The 21,173-nt window shown below is 44.7% G+C and overlaps 1 protein-coding gene across 3 annotated transcripts in view; it reads left to right on the top strand.

Annotated features, from left to right (window-relative positions):
- Nucleotides 1-21,173, top strand: part of VPS8 (VPS8, CORVET complex subunit) — a 62,400-nt gene that overhangs the window by 5,149 nt on the left and 36,078 nt on the right. The window contains exons 6-26 of one of the 3 annotated variants that reach the window (XM_027878311.1): nucleotides 821-875; nucleotides 2,872-2,877; nucleotides 5,152-5,276; nucleotides 6,075-6,161; nucleotides 7,140-7,207; nucleotides 7,845-7,998; nucleotides 8,083-8,142; nucleotides 8,963-9,070; nucleotides 9,788-9,868; nucleotides 10,829-10,999; nucleotides 11,661-11,735; nucleotides 12,200-12,235; nucleotides 13,755-13,824; nucleotides 14,889-14,935; nucleotides 15,580-15,669; nucleotides 15,987-16,033; nucleotides 16,505-16,727; nucleotides 17,385-17,474; nucleotides 18,231-18,282; nucleotides 18,570-18,612; nucleotides 19,303-19,375. In XM_027878311.1, coding sequence (XP_027734112.1) covers nucleotides 821-875; nucleotides 2,872-2,877; nucleotides 5,152-5,276; nucleotides 6,075-6,161; nucleotides 7,140-7,207; nucleotides 7,845-7,998; nucleotides 8,083-8,142; nucleotides 8,963-9,070; nucleotides 9,788-9,868; nucleotides 10,829-10,999; nucleotides 11,661-11,735; nucleotides 12,200-12,235; nucleotides 13,755-13,824; nucleotides 14,889-14,935; nucleotides 15,580-15,669; nucleotides 15,987-16,033; nucleotides 16,505-16,727; nucleotides 17,385-17,474; nucleotides 18,231-18,282; nucleotides 18,570-18,612; nucleotides 19,303-19,375 — 1,761 coding nt within the window. Of the gene's footprint in view, nucleotides 1-820; nucleotides 876-2,871; nucleotides 2,878-5,151; nucleotides 5,277-6,074; nucleotides 6,162-7,139; nucleotides 7,208-7,844; nucleotides 7,999-8,082; nucleotides 8,143-8,962; nucleotides 9,071-9,787; nucleotides 9,869-10,828; nucleotides 11,000-11,660; nucleotides 11,736-12,199; nucleotides 12,236-13,754; nucleotides 13,846-14,888; nucleotides 14,936-15,579; nucleotides 15,670-15,986; nucleotides 16,034-16,504; nucleotides 16,728-17,384; nucleotides 17,475-18,230; nucleotides 18,283-18,569; nucleotides 18,613-19,302; nucleotides 19,376-21,173 lie in introns of all 3 variants that reach the window. The other 2 variants (XM_027878309.1, XM_027878310.1) reach the window with 2 other exon arrangements.

Here is a 21,173-nt window from a genome sequence, read left to right as displayed (position 1 = left end):
AGGTAAATGAGAAATGTTTTGAGGAGGTGAAGTGCAGGAAGTGTTTGTTCTGTCTTTGTGAAATGAGTTTTAATGTGCTACAAAGAAACTAAAGATGTGCTTGGTCACTTTGACTGTAGTATCATCAGTCCATAAGAAATTACACTTTTTGTTTAAAAAAGAAAAGGGGGAAAAAAAAGTAGTCCCATCTAAGCAAAAGGCTGCACAGCAAAGCTGGAAACTGTGACCCTGCACAAAGAATAAAAACCAACACTTACACATCCAGACATTAAAGCACTGGAATTTTTTTAGCCTGCCTTACACTTGTTAATAAATAAAGTGGAACAACATTAACACATCTACAGCATTATGTGCTTTCTCTTAGGTTTTATTGAATTGGGTGCAGGTTTGCAAGTGCAGCAGGATCTTGGGGCTGTGTTTAATTCCCTGTGGAATCTCTGGGCTTGCTGTGGACTGTCTCTTCAGGGGACCAGCACTGCACAGGGTTGTGGAAGAGTTCACATGTGGATGTAGCAGCTGAGTTAGGAAAATATCCTGAGTATTTGTGTTCAGAAACTTTAGAGAGAGGGAATTTCCCTCGTGGCATCTGAATGTCAAACAGCAGAGGGAAGGGCAGTCCTCTGATCTTAAGAAATCTGTGTAATGCTCATTCAACTGTAGTGCTTATCTGGCTTCATGTAGGAATTGCTTGGCACTTATAAATTCAAAAACTTACTTATGCAGCCTTTGAAATCTTCCCCTTCTGGCAAACTTTGCTTGGTAAGTGGTGGATCTGTGAATGGCTTCTTCTGCTTTCAATCTTTCTGTGTGACTCTTCCAGGCAGCATCAAATCTGATAGCAGTGGGGACCTCCCATGGGCTGGCACTGATATTTGGTAAGTTAAAAATAAAGTTTGGAGATTTTTTGTATTTTAATGACCTTAAAAAAATTGCAAACACAAGCAAAAAGACCTGGATTCCTTCTAAAGAATATGCTTTGAAGTTTGTGCTAAATGTGATTTTCTTTCAGCAAAGAAATGAAACACAAGTAATATTTTAGTTCTCCTTATTCACATATTGCTTCTGCTTTGGTGGGGATTGGCACATTGATACTGAGAAACAGCTCCTCCTCTGCTCCCATAAACACTGGGGTTTGTGCCTTTTATCTGTGCAGCACCAACAACTTAACCATCTCAGAAATCTCAGCATCTTCTCTGCTTTTCTTACAAAACTGGATGAAATAATTCAAATCCAGAATTATGGGGGAAGGGGTGCAAGAGAGGGGTGGGAAAGGCTGTGACAGTGCAAGATTCACCTCCCTGGGTATCTAGACATTAAACTGTTTGATGCCATTTGCTTAATTCAGTATTGAAACAGTTACAGGATATGCCTAATCTGAATATAAGTAACTTCTTATCTGCTGCAGGTAACACAGGACCTTACTGAGTTTTTAGCACTAAATCTTTGTGGGTGTTATTTTTTTTTAAAGATTACTGTAGTGTGCGGGGCCCTCCAGGATCACTCCTGTGGAACACACTGTTGCTCTGATCTTGCTGTTGCTCTCTGTGTGCAGACACGAGGAAGTCAGGAAGCTTTTAAATAAGAAACTGTTCTCTGCAAGTGTCATAATAGATAATTTTTAGCATTTTACATTGCAGAAGGGACTCTAGGACTCTATATAAGCATGCAAAGGGTCATTCTTACATTCTGACTTGGGTTTCTTCTGCAATTTAAAGCAGCAGTTTGTCTGTAGGCTGATCAATATCTTTCATTTTTTAAGGAAAATGTGTTTCTTCAGATGTGTTAATTAGGATGAGATTTACTGCTGAGGGCTTGTAAACTGTGTGTGGGGTTTATACTGCACAATGGGAACACGAGCTTTTTTTGCCTGCAAAAATGTAGGACCATTTTCTGGTTGAACAGAACTCTCTGAATAGCTGTGTCACTAGGAAATTTTGGTTTTTCTTTTATTTGACTTTTACTATTTTGTTTGTCTCTCCAAGTCCACCTGTACTCTTGGCTTGTCTGCTCTGTCCTTTTTAAAAAAAGACTTGGGAAACTTTCATTCTGATTCTTCGCAAGCTTCTGTTGGCTCTCGAGAAATTATCACAGGACATTTCTCAGTTTGTGCACCTGATCTTTGAAAAACATTTTTCAGTGGATTTGAATTGTATTAATTGCCTATTCTTTGACATACTCTCAAGTGTTGCAGAAGTGGTGGTAGTAAGGGATGTCTGGAGCACACAAATACTCTTTAGAAGTTTTCTTTATCCATTTTTCTAGAAGGAGAGAATTTTTACCCTATTCAAAAAGCAGCTCTTAAACATAACTCCCTGAAATGTGTTATTTTTCATAGAGACTTGGTGTTCGAGACAAAAAAATTTCTGTGTGGCTAAACTTTGTTTTGATTTGTGTGGTACCGCTATTGATTTGTATTTTATTTTCTCTGTTGGTTGTAAAACTTAAGGTGAGTGTCCTGAATCTCTGAGGTATGGCAGCATTAAAGCTCAATTTTGGGATGGTTACCCTTAGATGTGTTTTTAAATTCGTGAGGAGTTGATTTGCTGGCTGGTGGTAACTGGTTGAAAGCAGTTACCAATTATACTACTCTTACATCACCAGTTCTGTTGCCTCTCAGATTTCTGGGGTTTTTTTTGCTCAAATTTATGAACTCACTTTTTAAACTGCTTGGATTTAGAGCACTCTCACAGCATCACTTCTTGAATAAATCAGGAGGCAAAATGTTAACCAAAGGAAACACTCAGCAAACTCTGAAGGCTCTTTGTCTTCAGAGATTGTCACAAATGTGCTGTTTGTTACTTCACTCCTTTCTTTTATATTGATTTCTGGCTTTTTCTTTCCTCTCGTGGCCCTTTCTGTGTGGATGAACAGGAAAAGGTACAGTAACTGCCCCGTGCACGTGCCCTGCATGCCCAGCTCCTGTGCTCCCAGTTTGCATGTTGTCTGTGCCGGGGTTCCAGGTGCCAGCTCAGCACAAGGCAGTGCAGGAACAGTGGATAATGCTGCTGGCCACTCTGAGAACTGCTTGTGGGGTGCATGTGCATTGCACCCTCCCAAATCCCCCAGGCAGGAACAGGTAAAGCTGCTTGTTGTTCTGTCCTAGGGCAGCAGCTCCACAGGGAGTGTTTGCGAGGGAGTTGTTTTGGGGCAGGACGAAGCCTCTTCCACAAGCTCACCTCCATCCAGAGCAGTTCTGGCTGTCATTATTTTGTGACATTTGAGCAATTCTTCAGGAAATCAATTCAAACCCAGGAAAATCAGGGCTTAAGGGGAAGATCTTGATGGCAAGCTGGTCATCTGAGTCTGTATGTGCAGAGCTGTGTCTAAGGGCCATTTCAGCTTGACCTCAGACTGAGAGCAACACAGTTACTGCCAGAGGACCTTCAGATGAGGAATTGCCTTTTGTAAATCGAAAAATTAAAACCATTTTTGGACCATTGATAGCCACCTTTGTTTCAAGCATTTGGAAAAAGCTTTTCATGTTTAATCATAAATGTGCCTTAATTCCAAGTCTGGAAAATAGTCAGATCACCTTCTATAACCTTTGTTTTTATCTATTTTTACTAGTTTGCCAGCTGATTAGTAGGAGCTCATTGATTCTCTCATCTTGCTTTGCTTTGGAAGCAATGTCATCCATATTATAGTTGTTTTTAAAAAAAACAAATCTGACCTAATGGCTCCTCCCTGTGTGTCATCTTTTGACTGACTGGAAACAAGAACGGGTACTGGCATTTATCATACAAATCATTTTGGGATGTTTGTTTGGAATTAACATTGTGAGTGAGAGGAAAAGAGAAGGGATTTGGAAAGTTCCTGTTGGGATACATAGAAAGATGTATAAAAAGCCTTTTCAGAGAAAGCTGTGGAAGATTCTCCTTTTTCATGCCTTAGAGGAAACAGGTCTTGACTCATTGACAGCCTGCAGTGGAAGGTACAGGATGCCACTTTCCATATGAAGAGCTGCAGCATTGCCCTTGTTTTCAAACATATTTTTATGGTTAGCAGGTGGTATTTTTCTAAATGGACTATATTTCCAGACCTCTGGAACAGGAATTGGATCTTGACACCATTTGGAGAATATTTCTCTGGGAAATTTGCTCTGTGTTGTGTAAACTTCCATGGAAATCTTCCATGATTTATCTTGTTCTGTGACCTGCTCTGATTTGTGCTGTGAGGGGTCCTGGGGATGTTAAGGTGCTTTCTGGTAGTGTGGCCGAGGATGTTTTCTGCTCCCCCTGGACAACTTTAGGGTAATCCGTGGGTTCAACTGCTCTTCTGGCTCATATTTATTTCTCCCACTAATGCCTCTTCATCCAGGTAGAATTTGAGGTGACTCCACTGTATGCTCAGCCCTGTCTTTGCTGCCTGATGGATCCATCATCCATGCAGGATACAGGGATACATCCATGCTCTGTTTCACACATCTCTAGCCGTGCTCCAGCCTGGAGTAACATTTCCTGTGCCTTGGGCAGACCTTCCAGGGGGTTTCTGGTGCTCAGCTCTGTTTTCCTGGATCCTTTCATTTCCCCTCCCTGCTCTAGGTGAATCCTGCACACGGTGGTACTGTGGTGTTTCTGATGTATTTCCAGCAGTTGTCACAAAGCATCTTTCCTCATGGACCATTTTAACTGTGCCCCTTGGAGAGCAAGTTCCTTTTCCCTCCAGCTTCTCACCTTTCTTAACAAAACCAAGGAATAAAATGGCAAAATAATAATAAAAATATGACACAGAGTTAAGCCTATGTTGGGGCTTTGCAGTTGATGTTCAAATATGGAGATACAAGACTCAGAAGATAGAATTAATTTTCTGTCATCATCAATGCTTCAAAGCAGAGTAGTAAAAGGACAGCTAGATACTGCTTTGATTTTTCCAGTAGTTTCTTCTTCATTATGTAATACCTCTGCATTTCTGTTTTCCCTTTGCCTGGTTTGTACTCTTAAAAATCATTTTTGTATTTCCCTGCAAGCCAGTGTCCCACTCTCTCCGTACTAACATGTGCTCTCATCTTGTGAACTCTTTTTCTAAGAACTTAATTGTTTAAGTCTCTGAGTCGTTAATGTACCCCAAGTGAATTGTACCTGTAAATAATTGCATGATGTTAATTTTAATCACTGCTCTTCCCTTAATGTCTTGCTGGTTGTTGTGTCCTAGATCAGAACCAGGCCCTGAGGCTGTGCCTGGGCAGCACCGCTGTGGGGGCCCAGTATGGGGCCATCTCTGCCCTCAGCATCAACAACGACTGTTCCAGGCTCCTGTGTGGCTTTGCCAAGGGACAGGTAATATTCCCAAGGGATGAGCTGGAGGCTCTCTGGAGCTCCAGGCCAAGCACCCTCACTGTGTAGCTGTGTGTTGGTTGGTTTAGTGCTCAGAAGAACTGAAGTTAGTTTGGAGCAGCAGTTCTAGAAGTGTGGATAGGTGAAGTACAGAATCACACAAAGTACTGTTTCCCATAAAACACTTGATTCAGATTGTAATCTCAGCTTTTCTAGGCTAAGCACTCTTCAGTTATGCAGTGAGTAGCTTGGTGCTGCTCACTTAGGTGAGGTGTTGCTTGGACTGAATATCAAGCAGAAGCCAAGCTCCATCCTCCTGGCTGAGCTGCCACTCTGGGCAGGCACAGGAGCAGAGGAGGGACAAGGTTCATGGTAGCCATGGACGTGCTGGAGTTTCGCTGATGGGTGTTAGCAGAGATTTTTCACCTGTTCAGTGATTCTGGGAGAGGGAAATGCAGTGAGGCCCTTGGAACAGTGGTGTGTGGCAGCAGAGTTGTCCTGCATTCTTTACTGGTGGTGTCAGGCTGTGAGATGAGTGAGATGGGGCAAGGGGGCAGCTGGCCAAAAGGACAGCTCAGAGTTGTGAAGATAACTCTAATTATGTCAGCTATAAGCAGATAAGTAAAATGCTTGGAAATACAGGGGAGGAACAGATTTCAGGTTGCTTTCCCTTGCTGTGGAAACCCTACTAACCCGGGGTGATCATGGCTCTGTGGGAATTTACTGAGGTACTGTATAATGCTCGAGGTGGTGGAGAGAACCCTTGAGAGCACCTGGGTGCTGAGCACAGTCTGCTTGCAGATCACCATGTGGGACCTGGCCAGTGGGAAGCTGCTTCGCTCCATAACAGATGCTCACCCACCAGGAACAGCCATTCTGCACATCAAGGTAAAAACACTGCAGGTACTCCTGGTATCCCATCATTGTTCATTGGATGGATGACTTCCCTTGTGCAGTACTTTTACACTGACAGACAAGAGCAGAACCCAGGAGCTGTGTGGCAGTGGTATGCAGAGATGAGAAAAAGAGCAGGAATTCAATTTAAAAATGAAACTGAGTATTTTGGGAGTTGGTGTAATAGTACTGTCTGTGAGTTTTACTGCAACAAACAACAGTTGTTGTCTGTTGTAACTCCTCTCTCTGATGCCAAAATGTATGAAGAATTAGTTGCTGGAACACATTCCTCTAAAACTTGGAGTGTTTTGACCTGGATATATGACTTGCCAACTTAAAAGAGTCTGAGATGTAGAAAGTAGCTTCTGTCAGCAGTTTTTCAAGTAACTTGTTGGGAATGTTTGGGTTGAAAGAGAAATCATCTCTGGCTTCTTGTTCATCACAGTGTTATTGCCACACACAGAAAATCATACCTGATGTTATGGCTGGCTTTGTTTCATGTGGCCCCAGGTGCTTGTGTGCTGCTAGAATTTGGGTTGCAAAGACCCCCAGAGCTGTGGCTGATCCTTTATTGTCTTAATCATTTGGTATCATCAGTAGTTTTGGACGTTTCTGATTTGGGTCTGTGACTGCAGCCCATTCAGCAGCTCTGGCCCCAGCCCATGGGCTCGAGGCTGTGAGCTGTTGTAGTGGTAGCACAGGTTTTGATCAACTGTAGGTCTGAGCTGCAGCAGAAAACAGTGGGTACCAAAATCTATCAACAGGGCTTGCTGAGGCGTGAAGGGGAAACACAAACCTTGCACGTTATGAAAAAACCAGTAATTGTCTCAACTGTGGACGTTAAAGGTGTCTTTCTGTAGGTGCAATGCTTGTACTTCTGTGTGCTGTTCACACTGCCATAGGATGTATTTTTATGTCCATTTTTTGGTAGTTTGTTTCTTAGGGCCACTTTTAATCTCCTCATCTACTCAGTTTACAGATGACCCGACACTTGCGATTTGCAACGACAGCGGAGGCTCCGTGTTTGAACTGTCCTTCAAGTAAGACAACAACTCTCAAGTACCCATAGAAAGTACAAGAAACCAATTCTGGCCCATAGTCTCTAAAACCTAAGCAGAAAAAAAACCCCATTGGAACCAATAAAGCCGCTGTGTGAATGTAGAAGGTGCAGTCTAGGGCTGCAGTGTAGTTTCCCAGCTGAAGCAAGGTGCTGTCTGGCATTGCAATAGGTGAGTAAAAGCCTTAATTGTGGAGGGGACAGTGGATTGTCCAGGATCTTGGCATTCCTTATGGGCTCTTGGTAGCTCTCATGGAAGTTCTGCCTCTTGGTTTTCCTTGGCTCAGTAGTGAGAGCTGCCCTGCAGTAACCACTCGTTTTCTTCTTGACCTCTTCAAGAGGAGGAGGGGCAAGGAAGAAGAATTGACAGTCAAGGGAGTCTGATCGTGCCCAGCAGCTTCCAAAATGTTCCTGTTAGATGAGATCTTAAGGAGTTCTTGTGTGTATCCGAGCAGCTTTGTGGGAACGCTCGCAGTGATGTGTTAAAAATGATCCCTGGCACTGTGCAAGGGACTTCCTAAACTGAATACTTATGAAGGATCACACTTGAGATGTTAGGAGATTGTTGGACTGATCTCTTCTTGATAACTGGCCCCTGAGCTGATCTCTCTTGTTTGCAGGAGGGTTATGGGAGTGAGGACCTGTGAATCTCGGTGTCTCTTCAGTGGCTCCAAGGGGGAAGTTTGCTGTATTGAGCCTTTACATGCAAAAGTTGATCTGAGAGACCATCCTATCACCCAGTACTCACTGCTGGCCATGGCCTCCCTCACAAAGGTAACGTGCTGCTGGTAGAGGTCACAGAGGAGAATTTCTCTGCTCTATCCTCAGACATTTAATTTTGTCTTGTTTTCCTTGAAGATTCTGGTTATTGGCCTGAAGCCATCTCTGAAGGTGTGGATGACTTTTCCCTACGGTCGGGTGAGTAATGAAGCCAAACAGGTGCTTTTTGGGTTATGACTATAAACGGTGTCTGGAGTGCAGGAGATGGGATGAGACACAAACCAGGTGTTTGCTGTCACTCCCTTGTCAGCACTCTGCCAACTGCACTGTGGGGTTGCGATGATAACCGATGGTCTGATGTGTGCAGGCTGTGGGCAGAAAGGGGCTGAGAAGGTGCTTCCAGCTGTGCCTCTGGGAAGATGCTGAATTTCACAGATAAGTAGGAAGGAACCCCTCAGCTGCTTGTCTTCCCTGCTGCAGCCTGGTGCACCCACAGTGGGATGTTCACCTGACTGGGGGTACAGCCACCTTGGACTGGGGCTGGTGTTTTACAGAGGAACCATACAACAGACCCCTTAATGAAAAGGACCAAAGCTGGGTGGAATTAAAGCACTACTCAAGCTTCTAAACTCTTGATTATTCACTTTCACTACTTACTGGTATAGTTCCTCTTGGAAAAGCAGCAGGGGGCAGGTGAGGGATATGTTAGAGTGGGAGAACGAAGACAAGGCTGCAGGCAAGCTGCAGCTCATTGTAGTGCATCTGTCCCTGTGAGATTGGATGTACACTGAGCAGAGAGGACACTGAGGGTTGTGACTGGGTGTCCACTAAAAGTGGGGCTGCACCGAAGGGCACGAGCTGCTGCTCAGCTGCCACCAGACCAGGAATGGAATTTGCTTTGCAGCCCCTGTGTGTGCGTGGTGAAGTCAGTGAGAAGCAGCTGATGAGCCACATGTGTCCTGGAGCTGAGGGTGTGCCTGCCCTGCCCTAAACACTTGCTGTGCTTGTTGTGTGACAGATGGACCCCTCGAGTGTCCCTCTCCTGGCCTGGCACTTTGTGGCTGTGCAGAGCTCTGTGAACCCCATGCTGGCCTTCTGTCGAGGAGACGTCGTGCATTTCCTGCTGGTGAGCTTGGGGTGTTCTGTGCTGCCTCTCAGACAGCCCCATCTTCCTGACGTGTTCAGCTGACAGAGCCTGTGTCTCAGTGACAGGGTGATCTCTGGGCATGGCTGCAGCTTGGCAAAACCAGCCTGGTGCTCACTGCTCCTCAGCAAGCAGTGGTGCCCTTCCCTGAGAACCCAGAGGTGTGAAGTTTATCTGTTTCAGAAGTACTGATTTGCAGCTGATTTCTGCTTGAGTGTACATTGTTTTCAGGGAGGGCACATGAATTTGGGATACCATTCTATTTTTTGATTTAAAACTTGAGTCTGAAAACAAATTGTATAAATCACTAAGAAAAGAGCTTTCACGTCCTTTTGGTTAGGTCTGCAGCAGTTGCACATGCAGATGTGGTTCTTCAAGATGGTTTTGTGCCTACTTTCAGTATGAGAACAGTATCTAGCCTTCAGAAAATCTGATATTTTGGCTTCGGAGTGCTAAGTTTGTTTCCTAGCTCTGCCATCATCTTGGACCTTAAACTTTGCTCAAGCACCTGGACCTTGTATTGATCCTCTTTCTCCTCTGTCTTCTCTCCTGGTAAAACTGGGCAGAAAGAAAAGGATGTGTTTAAGCTTGTCTTGCTGAGATGCTTCTCTGGGAGGAGCTCCAGACTCCTGGAGTCGTGTGGGGAACTGAGACTGAAGGAAGTCTTGGAGTCTGAGTCAGCTTTGATTTCTCTTTCAGGTCAAGAGAGATGATACGGGTGCAATACATGTCACTAAGCAGAGGCAGCTTCATCTGCATTATGATCTCATCAACTTTACCGTGAGTCTCAATACTGTTGATTGGTTAATTTTTTTTTTGCCCTGGTTTTCTTGTAAATATATTTCAATAGCCCAGAGTGCTGTGCTTTTGGCTGTGTTTATCCAGTGCTAACTAACTGAAAATGCCCTCAAATCTGGGACTCTGTGGAAAACCAGCAAGTAGTAGCTAAAGGATAAAAAATCAGTAGCATGGAGGCAACAATACTATCATTTTTTGGGAAGGAGGGGTAGCTTTGTTGAGGAAATGTTTTCAAGGCCAGAGGGTATCTGGAAAGGAAGATTTTTATTCTGTATTCAAACTAAAAAAAGTGCAAACTTCTGTGTAATTGGCTCAATAACATTCCAGTGTAAAAATATTCAGCTCTAAACATTTACAGAATACAGTGAACAAAACATGAAAGACCAAAATACCACATTAGTATGGACATCCACATCAGTTGGAATGTGAAGTTTGTAAAAATACATTTGTCTGTTTTAAAAAGATAAATTAAAAATTCTAAAAGCAGTTAAAAAGAAGTTTTTATTTTGCAATGTTTTGAACACAAAAGTAGGAACTGCAGAATGTGAGTGACAGGCTGTGAGTTAAAATCAGTTGTACTGTATCTCTTTTACTGCCTCTTGTTGCTATATTTACCTGAGAGGTTTGGGAGCAGGTGGTGTAATCATCTTGGTTTTGAGACCTTTGGATAGAAAGTGTGCTGGAGCATAAAGAGTGCAGCATGAGCTCTGGTGGATTTGCCATTGGTCTACAGCTGTTTCTGTGAAGATTCCATGTGATTTTTCTCCAGAGGGAGCCCCCCATCTTTCCCTTCAGAGTTCTGTGTGTGTGCAGTTGTGCAGTGACTGCAGGCAGTAACAAACCCTCCTAGAACTCCCCGTGCTGGTACTCAGGGGTGTGGCCAGAGCCTGGTTCGTTGGTCTCTGTGTTTGCACTGCTGAAATGTGGGACTTGCTCTTGCAGTGGATCAACTCCCGCACCGCGGTGCTGCTGGACAGTGCGGAGAAGCTGCATGTCATAGACCGGCAGACCCAGGAGGAGCTGGAGACCATCGAGATCCCAGAGGTGCAGCTGGTCTACAACAGCAGCCACTTCAAATCCCTGGCCACGGGGGGCAACGTCAGTGAGGCCCTGGTAGGCACCAGGGACCTGCTGGGGCAGCAGCTGTGTCGAGGATATGCCCCAAGTGGGAGCCTGCAGGGAAAAAGCCCTTTTGGAGCACCTCAGAAGTCAGACATGGTGGTGATGGGGACAGCTAACACACAGCTCATGGTTCCTTTTGTGCACTGAGGTCTTTGGGAGCTGCTCTTCAAGCCTTGGAATGTTCTGTGCAGGACGAAAGCTGATGTGCTTTATTTTGTAAGAGATTTTTTTACTTTCTGTTCCCCAAAGACCTGAGCACTGGTTATTGGCAGTCAGACTTGTGTTGGAACAACTCTCACTTTGACAGTCGCCTTCCCATCTGTGTGCCCTTACACATTTGCTCTTGAGGGAGATTTGGGAAGTAGCAGATGGCAAGGAAAGAACCCCCATAACTTTTTTGGCACCTGAGCCCTACTTAGTCATAGTTTTGGGTAGCCAGAGCTCAGCAGCAGTTTAAGCTGAGTTCCCAAGCAGGAAGGAGTGACAGCAGAGCTCTCTGACTTACCACTGTCCAGCAATCTGTGGTGTTCTCTCCCCATCCTCATTTTGATTTCCGAGTTATAAAGGGTCTTTGAAGTGCATTTCTGTTTCTTGGGAAATTTTACAAAAACAAAAGGCAGGTTTACTTGCATGTGGTTTTTCTTGCTTGTAGGCACTGGTGGGAGAGAAGGCTTGTTACCAGTCCATCAGCAGCTATGGTGGCCAGATCTTTTACCTTGGAACTAAGGTAAGGGGGGTAGTTTTCAAATACAAGTGCAGGCCATTCACTGTTGATGGCAGCGCTTCTTCCAGAGAAGGATAACTTTTCTTCTGTGGAAATGTGTACTGGGCTCTTCGTGCCCTTATGTTGCGGAATTGAAGAAATGTGCAAAAATTTGGTTTTAGCCAAGATATGGGCTAAGTAAGACTTTGTCACAGTTTCACAGTATCCTGAGTTGCGCTGCTTCAGAGTAGACTCAGCATTACTGACATTTCCTCTGGTCTAAGCTTCAATATCTGTGCTATAAATGTGTTGGGGAATAAGCAGAAGGAAATAAGACAGGAGGGAAAACTGGGCTCCAATTTATACAGCTTGAGGATTGCTTTACTTAGCTCCTCTGTACCAGTGTGTGTGGTGGGTCTGTGGGGCACCACAGGCTGCAGGTGCAACTGTAAGTAAATAACTGTTTTAATTTCTTTTTTCTTTCCTAGTCTGTTCACGTCATGACATTGAGAAGCTGGAGAGAGGTATGTGAACAGGAAAACTGCACAGCTTAGGAGATTGGAATAGTTTAAGTATAGGTCAAGAGGAGGAAGGGAGCATTTTGTTGAGCATGTTCTGGTCTTGCATGACCTTGCAGGCCGGATGGAGCCCCTGCTGTCCCAGACCAGGCACTGTGCCTTGCCAGGGGTCAGCTCCTGTTAATGAGACAGAGGTAGTGCAGTTCCTGACTCAGGGTGCAGCCCTTGTGTCTGCCACATGAGCATCCAGGAGTTGAAGGAAGTCTGGTTCCCTGTATTTTGTCTCCAGCTGCTGCAGGTGCTGCAGCATAAAATCCATCAAAGGCTACCGAGAAATTCATAGGATTTTAGATCCTTGTTGATTGAAACTTTTCTTTGGAACATCATTTCTCTGAGGGCTCAAACCCTATCAGTTTCCCCACTGAAGTTCTTAGTGATCTGTTCATGTCTGTCTGTTTCTGTGTAGTACTTTTCACTTGAATTAAAAAGCAATTTTCCTTACTGGATCACCACTCTGCAGTATGTTTATCCAGTGTATGCCTGCTCTCTCTCAGGCTTAGTTTTGCAAGGCTAAGCAGAGCTCTTTCCCCTGAAGGATCACCTTCCCACTCCTTTCTTTATCCCCGGTCCCTGTTCTACGCACCTTTAATGGAATATGAACAGTTCAGCTTGGTTGAGCTTTTAGTTCAGCAAGTCACTTCCCTCTGCTGATTTTGTATCCAACCATTCACCGCTGACTTTGGTTTAGTAAACTGTGATGACAAGCCTTTCCTTGACCCATGATTTCATGCACAGGTTTTCCTAGGAATCAGAAATCAATCAAGATTTATGTGCTCTGAGCCAACCCCTTTCTAAGTTCCTGTGCTGAGCTGCAGTTGTGCCTCTGTCACAGGAGACGTAGGAGTTGTAATGGAGTATGTGGTGATCGGGGGAAAGGCCACAGTTAGTTCTTGCTGCAGGGCAGCAAGCTGGGCTGAGACTTGGAATCTCTCTTCTCCCAGACAGTGCTTTAACACTTTGACCTGACCTACCAAGGCTAGTGGTGCTTGACCTTGGGTCAATAATCCCTTAAGGCAGAAAATCCTTATGCTGTACCTCAGTCCTGCTGACTGTGAGCTCAGGAGAAGAGAAAGGGTGGGCTGAGGAGAGCTGTGTGCTGAGAGCAGGGCAGAGGGGTTTGTTGGGCTCCAGGTGATGAGGCAAGGATGGGGCATGGAAGATTTCTGTTCTCTGTGTATCAGTCACTAATGCTGTGGGTCCATCGAACCTCTGACCTAATGTGTAACCCACAGGGGTTACTGGGGCCTGACATCTCTTAGGTTTTTTGAACTGTTCAGCAGAAAATGTACATTTGAGAGCATCTCTTTGAGGTCCTGGCCTTAACTGCAGTGTGGTGAGAGCTTCTGAGGTATCTTGTCCCCTTGCTGTCAGGGACTGACCCACTGCTGGGAAGTGCTGATCTTACATGGGAGAAGAGCATCATCTTTTCTGTAGGACTGAGGTCCAGTGTCCCTTGTTATTTCAGAGAGTTGACCACCTTCTGAAACAAGAGCGTCTCACAGATGCCCTGGCTTTAGCTTGGTCCTTCTATGAAGGTAAAGCAAAGGCTGTAGTAGGTAAGTTTGGTTTGGTTGGTTAGTTTGTTTTTAACTGAAAAACCTCTAGGGAAGGTTTTAAACCTGGGCATGTACAGAAATCACTTTTTCAGGGGAATAAGAAAAAAAAAAGGCAGAGAATTTAACTGAAGAAGAAGAAAGTAGGATGTGCTGCTTTGGGTTTGGCAGAAGCAACAGATCAGTTTGATTTTTCGAGTTGCAGTCCCTTTAACAGTTTGCTGATTTCAAATGAACGTGTGCTGTGACTCCAATCTGCTGTCACTTTCCCATGAAGGAGGTGGATCCAGGAGGTGAATCTCCAGCCTGGAGGTCATGCCTGAGCTGTGGGTAGCTTTCAGTGTGATTTTCTGTTGGCTCTGCCAAGCAGGTACTTCCATTCAGGTCTCCTCTGACTATACAAGGGCTGAAAGAACTGCTGGGGTTTGGCCCCGTGTTTCCTGCAAAGGAGGATGCTTTGTGAGCACTTAGCTCGTTATAAGAAATGTGTTAATTATGCCACTTGAATGATGTGACTTGTACTGGACACATTATTTTACAGCAAATAACTTTTGATGGTTTTGACAGACGATCTGCAAGTTCTCAGGATAAGATCCTGCTGTGAAATTGCTGGTGTATGAAACTGTGTCATGTTTTAATGCACGGATATAACACAATTAACAGATAATAATTCTTTGAGTAATGAAAAACTGTCTTTTTGAGTTGACATTTACATTATTTTCCCCTTTTAGTGCACTTCATTCATCTGCTTTGCATCAAGACCTCCTCCAGCAATTACCCTCCTGTACAGTCTTTGACAGCCCTCTATTAGTTGTCCTCCTGCTCTTGCCATTCTTGTGCTGAAACAGTCTTTAAATTTGGGAGAATAAGCCTTTTGGAAGAAGAGTGGGCTAAAAGTAGAACACAAAATTGTGTATTTACATATCCTGACCTCACAATCTCAAGGGCAGTGGTGTTGGCATCTGAGCTGGGGAGTTGTTGTATTTCTACGGGTAACTTAGATCAGAAAAGCTTCATTTTCCACCCCCCTCCCTCATTCTTTCCAGGCCTGACTGGGGACACGACCAAGAGGAAGGCAGTCATTGCAGACAGGGTGAGTCATTGAGCTCTTCCAACTGCATGTTCATGTGTGCTGGTGTGTGCTGACTGTGTTCCCATGAGGAATGGCTGCTGTCCTCCAGAACTAGTTCTGGAATGTGTCCATGTGCCTCTCTTGCTAAGATTGTGAGCAGGATTTTAGAAAAAACTTGGAAATACCATTTAGGTAAAGGTGGGAATAAAATCTGCAGCATTAGGTGGAAAAATCAAACCAAAAGGTGACACTGTCATCCAGACCTGGAGATCTCTTGTCCCCTCACAGCGAAGAGGAACCTTTTGTGCAGGAAACTCCAGAGTTTCCTGACCCTTGGTTGGCAAGTGACCGTCAGTATGTGATGTGCTGACTGTCAGGGTGGAAACTTTGCTCCATGTTTGTGTGGCCTTGGAGTAAATTCTTCAACTTCAGTTGTTACAGGAATCTTTTTCTGGGAGGGATGTGTTTAAAATATACACTTATTGCTGTACTTTGTTCTGGTGTATTTTATTTGGAGGTAACTGACTTTTGCTGTTTAAGATACTGTAACATAAGCTTTGGATAAAAACATGGCTCAGGTGAGCCTTGTGCTTCAGGATGTGTTCAGCAGCCTGAAAACTCCTTAGTGTAGGGTCTGAATTAATGTTTTGTTTTGTGTAATTCAGATGGTTGAAATCCTTCTCCATTACGCTGATCGGACTTTGAAGAAATGTCCTGACCAAGGGAAAATCCAGATTATGGAGCAGCACTTTCAGGTATGGTGCTCCAGAGAACTCTTGTATGAATCTTTTGGGTTTGTTCTTTTTTCCTCAGACTTTGCTTTACTCCAAACATGAGAGAAATCTTGCTGTGGTTCAGCTGATCTCTCACCTGTTGAGTGCACTCACGACACCAGGACGTGGGCATGGCTGGGTGCCCTCTGTCATCTGCACAAGTGTCACCAGGGGCTTTTTCCATATGGAAAACCTGTAACTGTGCCAGCTACCAGCCAGTCTAGATAGCTCTTTGTGCTGGGCAGGATGTGCTGCTCAGGATTCCCGTCAGCCCCTCTGTTTCTGTGTCCCTCCTGCAGGACGTGGTGCCCGTCATCGTCGATTACTGTCTCCTGCTGCAGCGCATGTAAGTCCCAGGGCCCACCCCCAACCCTCCCTGTAGCCCCCCAGTGCTGTCCCCATGACATCACATGGAGGAGAGGAGTCCTGTCCCATCACTTCACGTCATGTCACATCACAGTGTAGAGGAATGCTTAAAAGCTGGTGCTAAAGTCAGGGGGACTCAGTACTCAGAGTAGCTCTTAAATTTTCACTGATGTGTTAAGGAAGAAAAGTAGCCTCAAACCAAGAACCTGCCTTGATAGATTTTCCTGTCATCATCATCATCCCTTCCCCTCTAACAACACTTTTTTTGCTGCAACATCCACAGCTAATTTATCCTGCAGCTTGTTCCAGTACAGGAGTTGAACAGGGCATTCAGTTCCTGAGCCTGGGAATATATGGAGGAAATGGAGTTTAATTTGGAGCCCTCAGAATGTAGATAAGTAATGAGATTTTAATAAGATTATTTGATAACTAAACTCTTCTTTCCCCCTAGGGATCTATTATTTAACCAGATATATGATAAGATGAGTGAGAATTCTGTAGCCAAAGGCATCTTTCTGGAGTGCTTGGAGCCATATATCTTAAGCGATAAGCTGATGGGAATCACAGCTCAGGTGATGAAAGACTTGCTGCTTCACTTCCAAGACAAGAACAGATTGGAAAACTTGGAAGCCTGCATTGTGCATATGGATATCACCAGCTTAGACATCCAGCAGGTGAGTGGTTGTGCTGCAACTGAGTTCCTCTGAATAAATCAACATCTTGTGCTTTTAAGCACAGCATAACGTGGGAAACAAGGTGTCACCTTTCCACAGACAAGACTTAGGTAGTCTAAACTGTTTGTGCCTTTTGGTCCCTGATTTGTAACAGAGCTCAGCCCTGTGCCCCGGGATCAAATTCAGTGCATCAGAGGCACATAACAATTGGATTTTGTCAGCTTGGTTCCTGCCAGCCTGCTTTGCTCTTGCACAACAAAGTTACTGGAGCAAGGAGGTGTTCCTGCTTAGTAGTCCTGTTTTCCAGTGATACTACCTTCCATTTCAAGGATGAAACTCCTTGGGAACTTAATGTTTTGATTCACTAGCCCAACAAGGAGGCAAACTACAGTCAAGGGTTTTGAAGAACTGATTTTTTTATTTATTTGTTCTTTAACCTCATATGAATGTTAGAATCTCAACAGTTTGATTCTATGCTTGCTGCATGAGCAATAAGCTGGACACTCCCTTTGGGGATTTGGGGTCCCTGCAGAGATTAGTTCTGCAAGAGGAAGGTCTCATTTTGCTCTGAGTGGTACTGTTGGATGATGGAAATGGGGAATGAGGAAGCTGTGAGCTGAGAGCAGCTGTGTATCTGCACTGTGCTTTGCTCTGCAGGTTGTTCTCCTGTGCTGGGAGAACCGTCTGTATGATGCCATGATCTATGTTTACAACAGTGGGATGAACGACTTCATCAGCCCCATGGAGGTAGGTGTTATTGGGGGGCACAGCACACATTCCTGCTGAGAAACAGCAGCTCAAACCCAGAACTTTATCCTCTCATTCCATGTGTTCTGTGTTCTTGCCCTCTTTCATTTCAAGGGCAGTCCTGTGTTTCACTGTGGAAGCACTGCTGGTGTTTTCTCACAAGTGCTGAAACAAAGAGCTGGTGCCATTTGAATGTGAAAATCTTCAATGCCCAGTTTTTAGCAGCTGTGATCTCTTGTGATTTTTCTCAGGAGAGAAACTCTTACTTTTTCATGATTTGAAAAAAGTTCTGGAAATCAAGCACTAGTTGTATGAGCACAAAAAACTCTTCTGCTTTCTAGAACTAAGTGCTTAGAAAATTCCTCATTCTACACACCCAAACTAAAGGCTCTGGTGATGCTGCTGGGTGTGTTGAAGGTTTGCACAATCTCTGGTGGCAGGAGATGCAGGAACAGGACATGGAGTGGTGGGTTATACTTGTACTGTTACTTTTGGGACTGCTGAATGTTGCTTTTTCTTAGTGTGGCCTGTGCTCAGGGTTAGATCTGATTGAATGAGGGCTGTTTTCTCATGACACCAGCTGGGAAAAGCATCCTTTTGCCATGTCTTGGAGTTCTCTGTGCCTTTTTAATTAAAAGACATGGTGATAGAGAGTTTCTGTGGGAAGACACCCATTGATCTCTGCTTTAAAACCACACAGGTTCTTTGCTTTGAGCTTTCCCAGTTGCTTGAGCACTGCCTTTTTTCTTGTTACAGAAACTCTTCAAAGTCATTGCACCTCCACTGAATGCTGGGAAATCTCTCACAGGTACAGAAATCTTTTCCTTTGAGGGTGTCTGTTTTTTTATTTGATGTTTTGATGTTTTGAATATTCCTAGTCACTTCCAACAGAGATGCAAAAAGGGAATGCATACGTAGTGTAAGGATCTTGGAGAACAGAAGAGTCTTCTGGTACTATTTACTGTGTGTAAAGCTGCTCAGCTTTCTGTGGGATAAACTCTGTGTGCAGATGAGATGTTTTGCCAGCAGCTGGGAGATGACTTGCATCTATCTTGTCTTGTGAAGGAAGGGTGACAAATAATTTTTGTTTTGTAGATGAACAGGTGATAATGGGCAACAAGCTGCTTGTGTATATAAGGTAAGGCCATTCTGGGAGCGGGTGAGGTGTGGCCTGGTGGTGGCACCAGATTTTAAACTTGCTAAACTCTTATGCTGTATTGCAGAATCTTATAGAAAGGGTGTTTAAAACAGCACAGGGTCCTCACTGCAACTGACTGCAGTTTGCAATGCCTCCTTGTTGCACGTGGTGTGAGGGGATTGGCAGCATCAAGTTGGAGACAGAGCTCAGGTTACTGCTGATATGCCAGCCCCATGTTTTTATCTTCAGAACTGGGTCAGAGGCAGTTTAGTCCTGTGTGTGACATGGTGCTCCTGGAGCAAGGCCTCCACAGCCTGAGCAGCTGTTTAGGCCCTGCTGCCCTGCCTGCTGGGATGGCTGTGCTCAGTTGCTCCTTGCTGTGTTGCCTGTCATTTGCAGGAGGTCACTCCTAAAATTCAAAAGTAAAGAACTCTGTGAGAAATCCTGAGTTTCCCCAGTACTTTTCTGCTGTGGAATGACACCTCAGATGCAAATTAATGCAGTATGTTGGCTCAGTGTGTATTAACAGCAGTGCTGCCTGCAGTGCTTGCTTTCATGATCTACAAAAGAAATGGGTTTGCCCTGTTTTAAGATCAACCTGGAAACTAACTCAGAAAATAAAAAAGCAGTTCTCCTCAATCTGTTTAATGTTAGGACATATTAAAATGGCTTTCTCCTCCTTTTCTGTAGCTGCTGCTTGGCAGGCCGTGCATATCCATTGGGAGATATTCCTGAAGATCTGGTACCTCTGGTGAAAAATCAGGTGAGAAACCTTTAGGAAGGCAGCTTTCCCATATGAGGTTTTTACAAGACGCTGCATATGTCTTACTTCTTACTGGGTTTTTGAGGCAAAACTATTATCAGTCTTAATAGCTGCATCCTTGTGATGAGAGTGTATCCTAGTGTAAATACCAAATTAGGTTTTAAAGAATGAAATCAAACAGTTGTTGCAGTCTGAACATTTAAACTTAATATTCTTCTTTCAACTGTAAATTGGGGGTGTGGGAACGTAGAGTTCTTGGTGATTGGGTTTTTTATCTTATTCTTTACCACAAAGTTACCTGTAATTTGTAGTTCTTCTTCCTGAACTTGACTATGGCATGTCAAATATGGGAGAATCTTTCCTGTTTTCAAATGCACATAACACGGGATTGACAGTGGGTGGAAATGTTTCTGCTAAGTAGCTCTTGGTTGTAGGTTTCTTTGAGGCTTTTGACTCTTTTGGGGTCATCCCTGACAATTTCTTAAAAAAGAGGATGCTCCCAGTCATCCCTTTGTGCTTGTGAAACCTTTTCCAGAGTTTTTGTCCACTTTTACCACGAAAGTTTTTGGGGTTTCTATGGTTTCCCTTCAGTTTCAGAGTTTCAGTAAGAGGAAGCACTTTGTGTTTTGCACTTCCTCCTTGCAGTATTTTTTGGCTGTGGGGCAGGTTGATGTTTGTGTGGGTTTTTTATGTTTGGTTTGGGTTTTTTCCCTCTAATCCAGAGCTGGTGGCTCTGGGTTACTGCAAGCCCTTTCCTCAGCGGCTGCCCAAGCTCCCCTGTCCTTTGCTGTTTCCCTCTCCCAAGGCTGTCAGGTTGTCCCCTGGCTCAGGCTCTGAGGGAAGCAGAGCCCAGGCAGCAGCAGCAGCAGCTCTGGTAGGAGCCCTCAGCCCCTCCTCTCTGCGACCCCTGAGAGCTGGGCTGCGATAACACCTTCCTGTCTGGTGGGTTGGGCTTGTTTTCCTGAAGCATTCCCAGCTGGCGGGTGGATATCAGAATGAAGGAAACCAACAGGGAAGGTGTGGGTCTCAAGGTCAAGCTGCTAATTCCTGCTGGCTTCACTGCCACTGTGGTGACAGGGAAAATAGCTTGGGATAGGAGTAAATGAGGGAAGGTGGTGTTTGCTGAGGGTGGCTGGGAGAGCGCGTTGCCTGTCAGGTGTCCGTGGGATCCCAGTGTGTATCTCACACGTATTCCTAGGTGCCAGCCTGGAGCAGTCTGCTCCCTCCCTGCTGGCAGCCAATTCTGTGTGAGGCTGTTCAGGCACCCAGAGCTGGTGCTGCCCTGTTGGTTCCCTGGGAGGGTCTGGGCACCTCTGACAGTGGCTCAGTAAAGGGAGTTTCCTTTCATTTTGGAAGACATCCTCAAATGTCAGGAACTGCAAAGTCAGTAGAGGAGACAGAGAATTGAATAGCACCTCAGAGTCAGCCTTTGCAGTGCCAAAAGCTTTGTGCCTCAAAGTGAGGGGGCAGAGTGACTGGCTCTTCCCAAGGGAACTGCTGACAAGGAGAGCTGTGCCCTGGATAAGGAGGAGTTGCACAGCTTCTCAGGAAAGCTGCCAGGAAGGGGAGGGAGTTTTCTAATTTCACACACTTCCATCTGCAAGTATAAATAAGCCTTAATTTTTGTTTGATCTTGAATTTTGATTGATCTTAAATTGGTTGGTGAGTCTGAGGAGGGGGGAATTTTGTTTCCTGCTGATGAGCAGCAAAAAACATCACTCCAGTAGGAACCCTGATGGGCTCCTGAGTGCCTTTAAAGCTCCAGTGCAAGGCAGGTAGCAGTGCTGCTTTCTCATGC

Source organism: Empidonax traillii, unplaced genomic scaffold (genome assembly GCF_003031625.1).
Source record: "Empidonax traillii isolate 1590-97213 ecotype Southwest subspecies unplaced genomic scaffold, ASM303162v1 scaffold40:size2234952, whole genome shotgun sequence".
NCBI lineage: Eukaryota > Metazoa > Chordata > Aves > Passeriformes > Tyrannidae > Empidonax > Empidonax traillii.
Note: the sequence above shows the minus strand (reverse complement) of the source record. Positions and strands in the feature narration are given on the sequence as shown.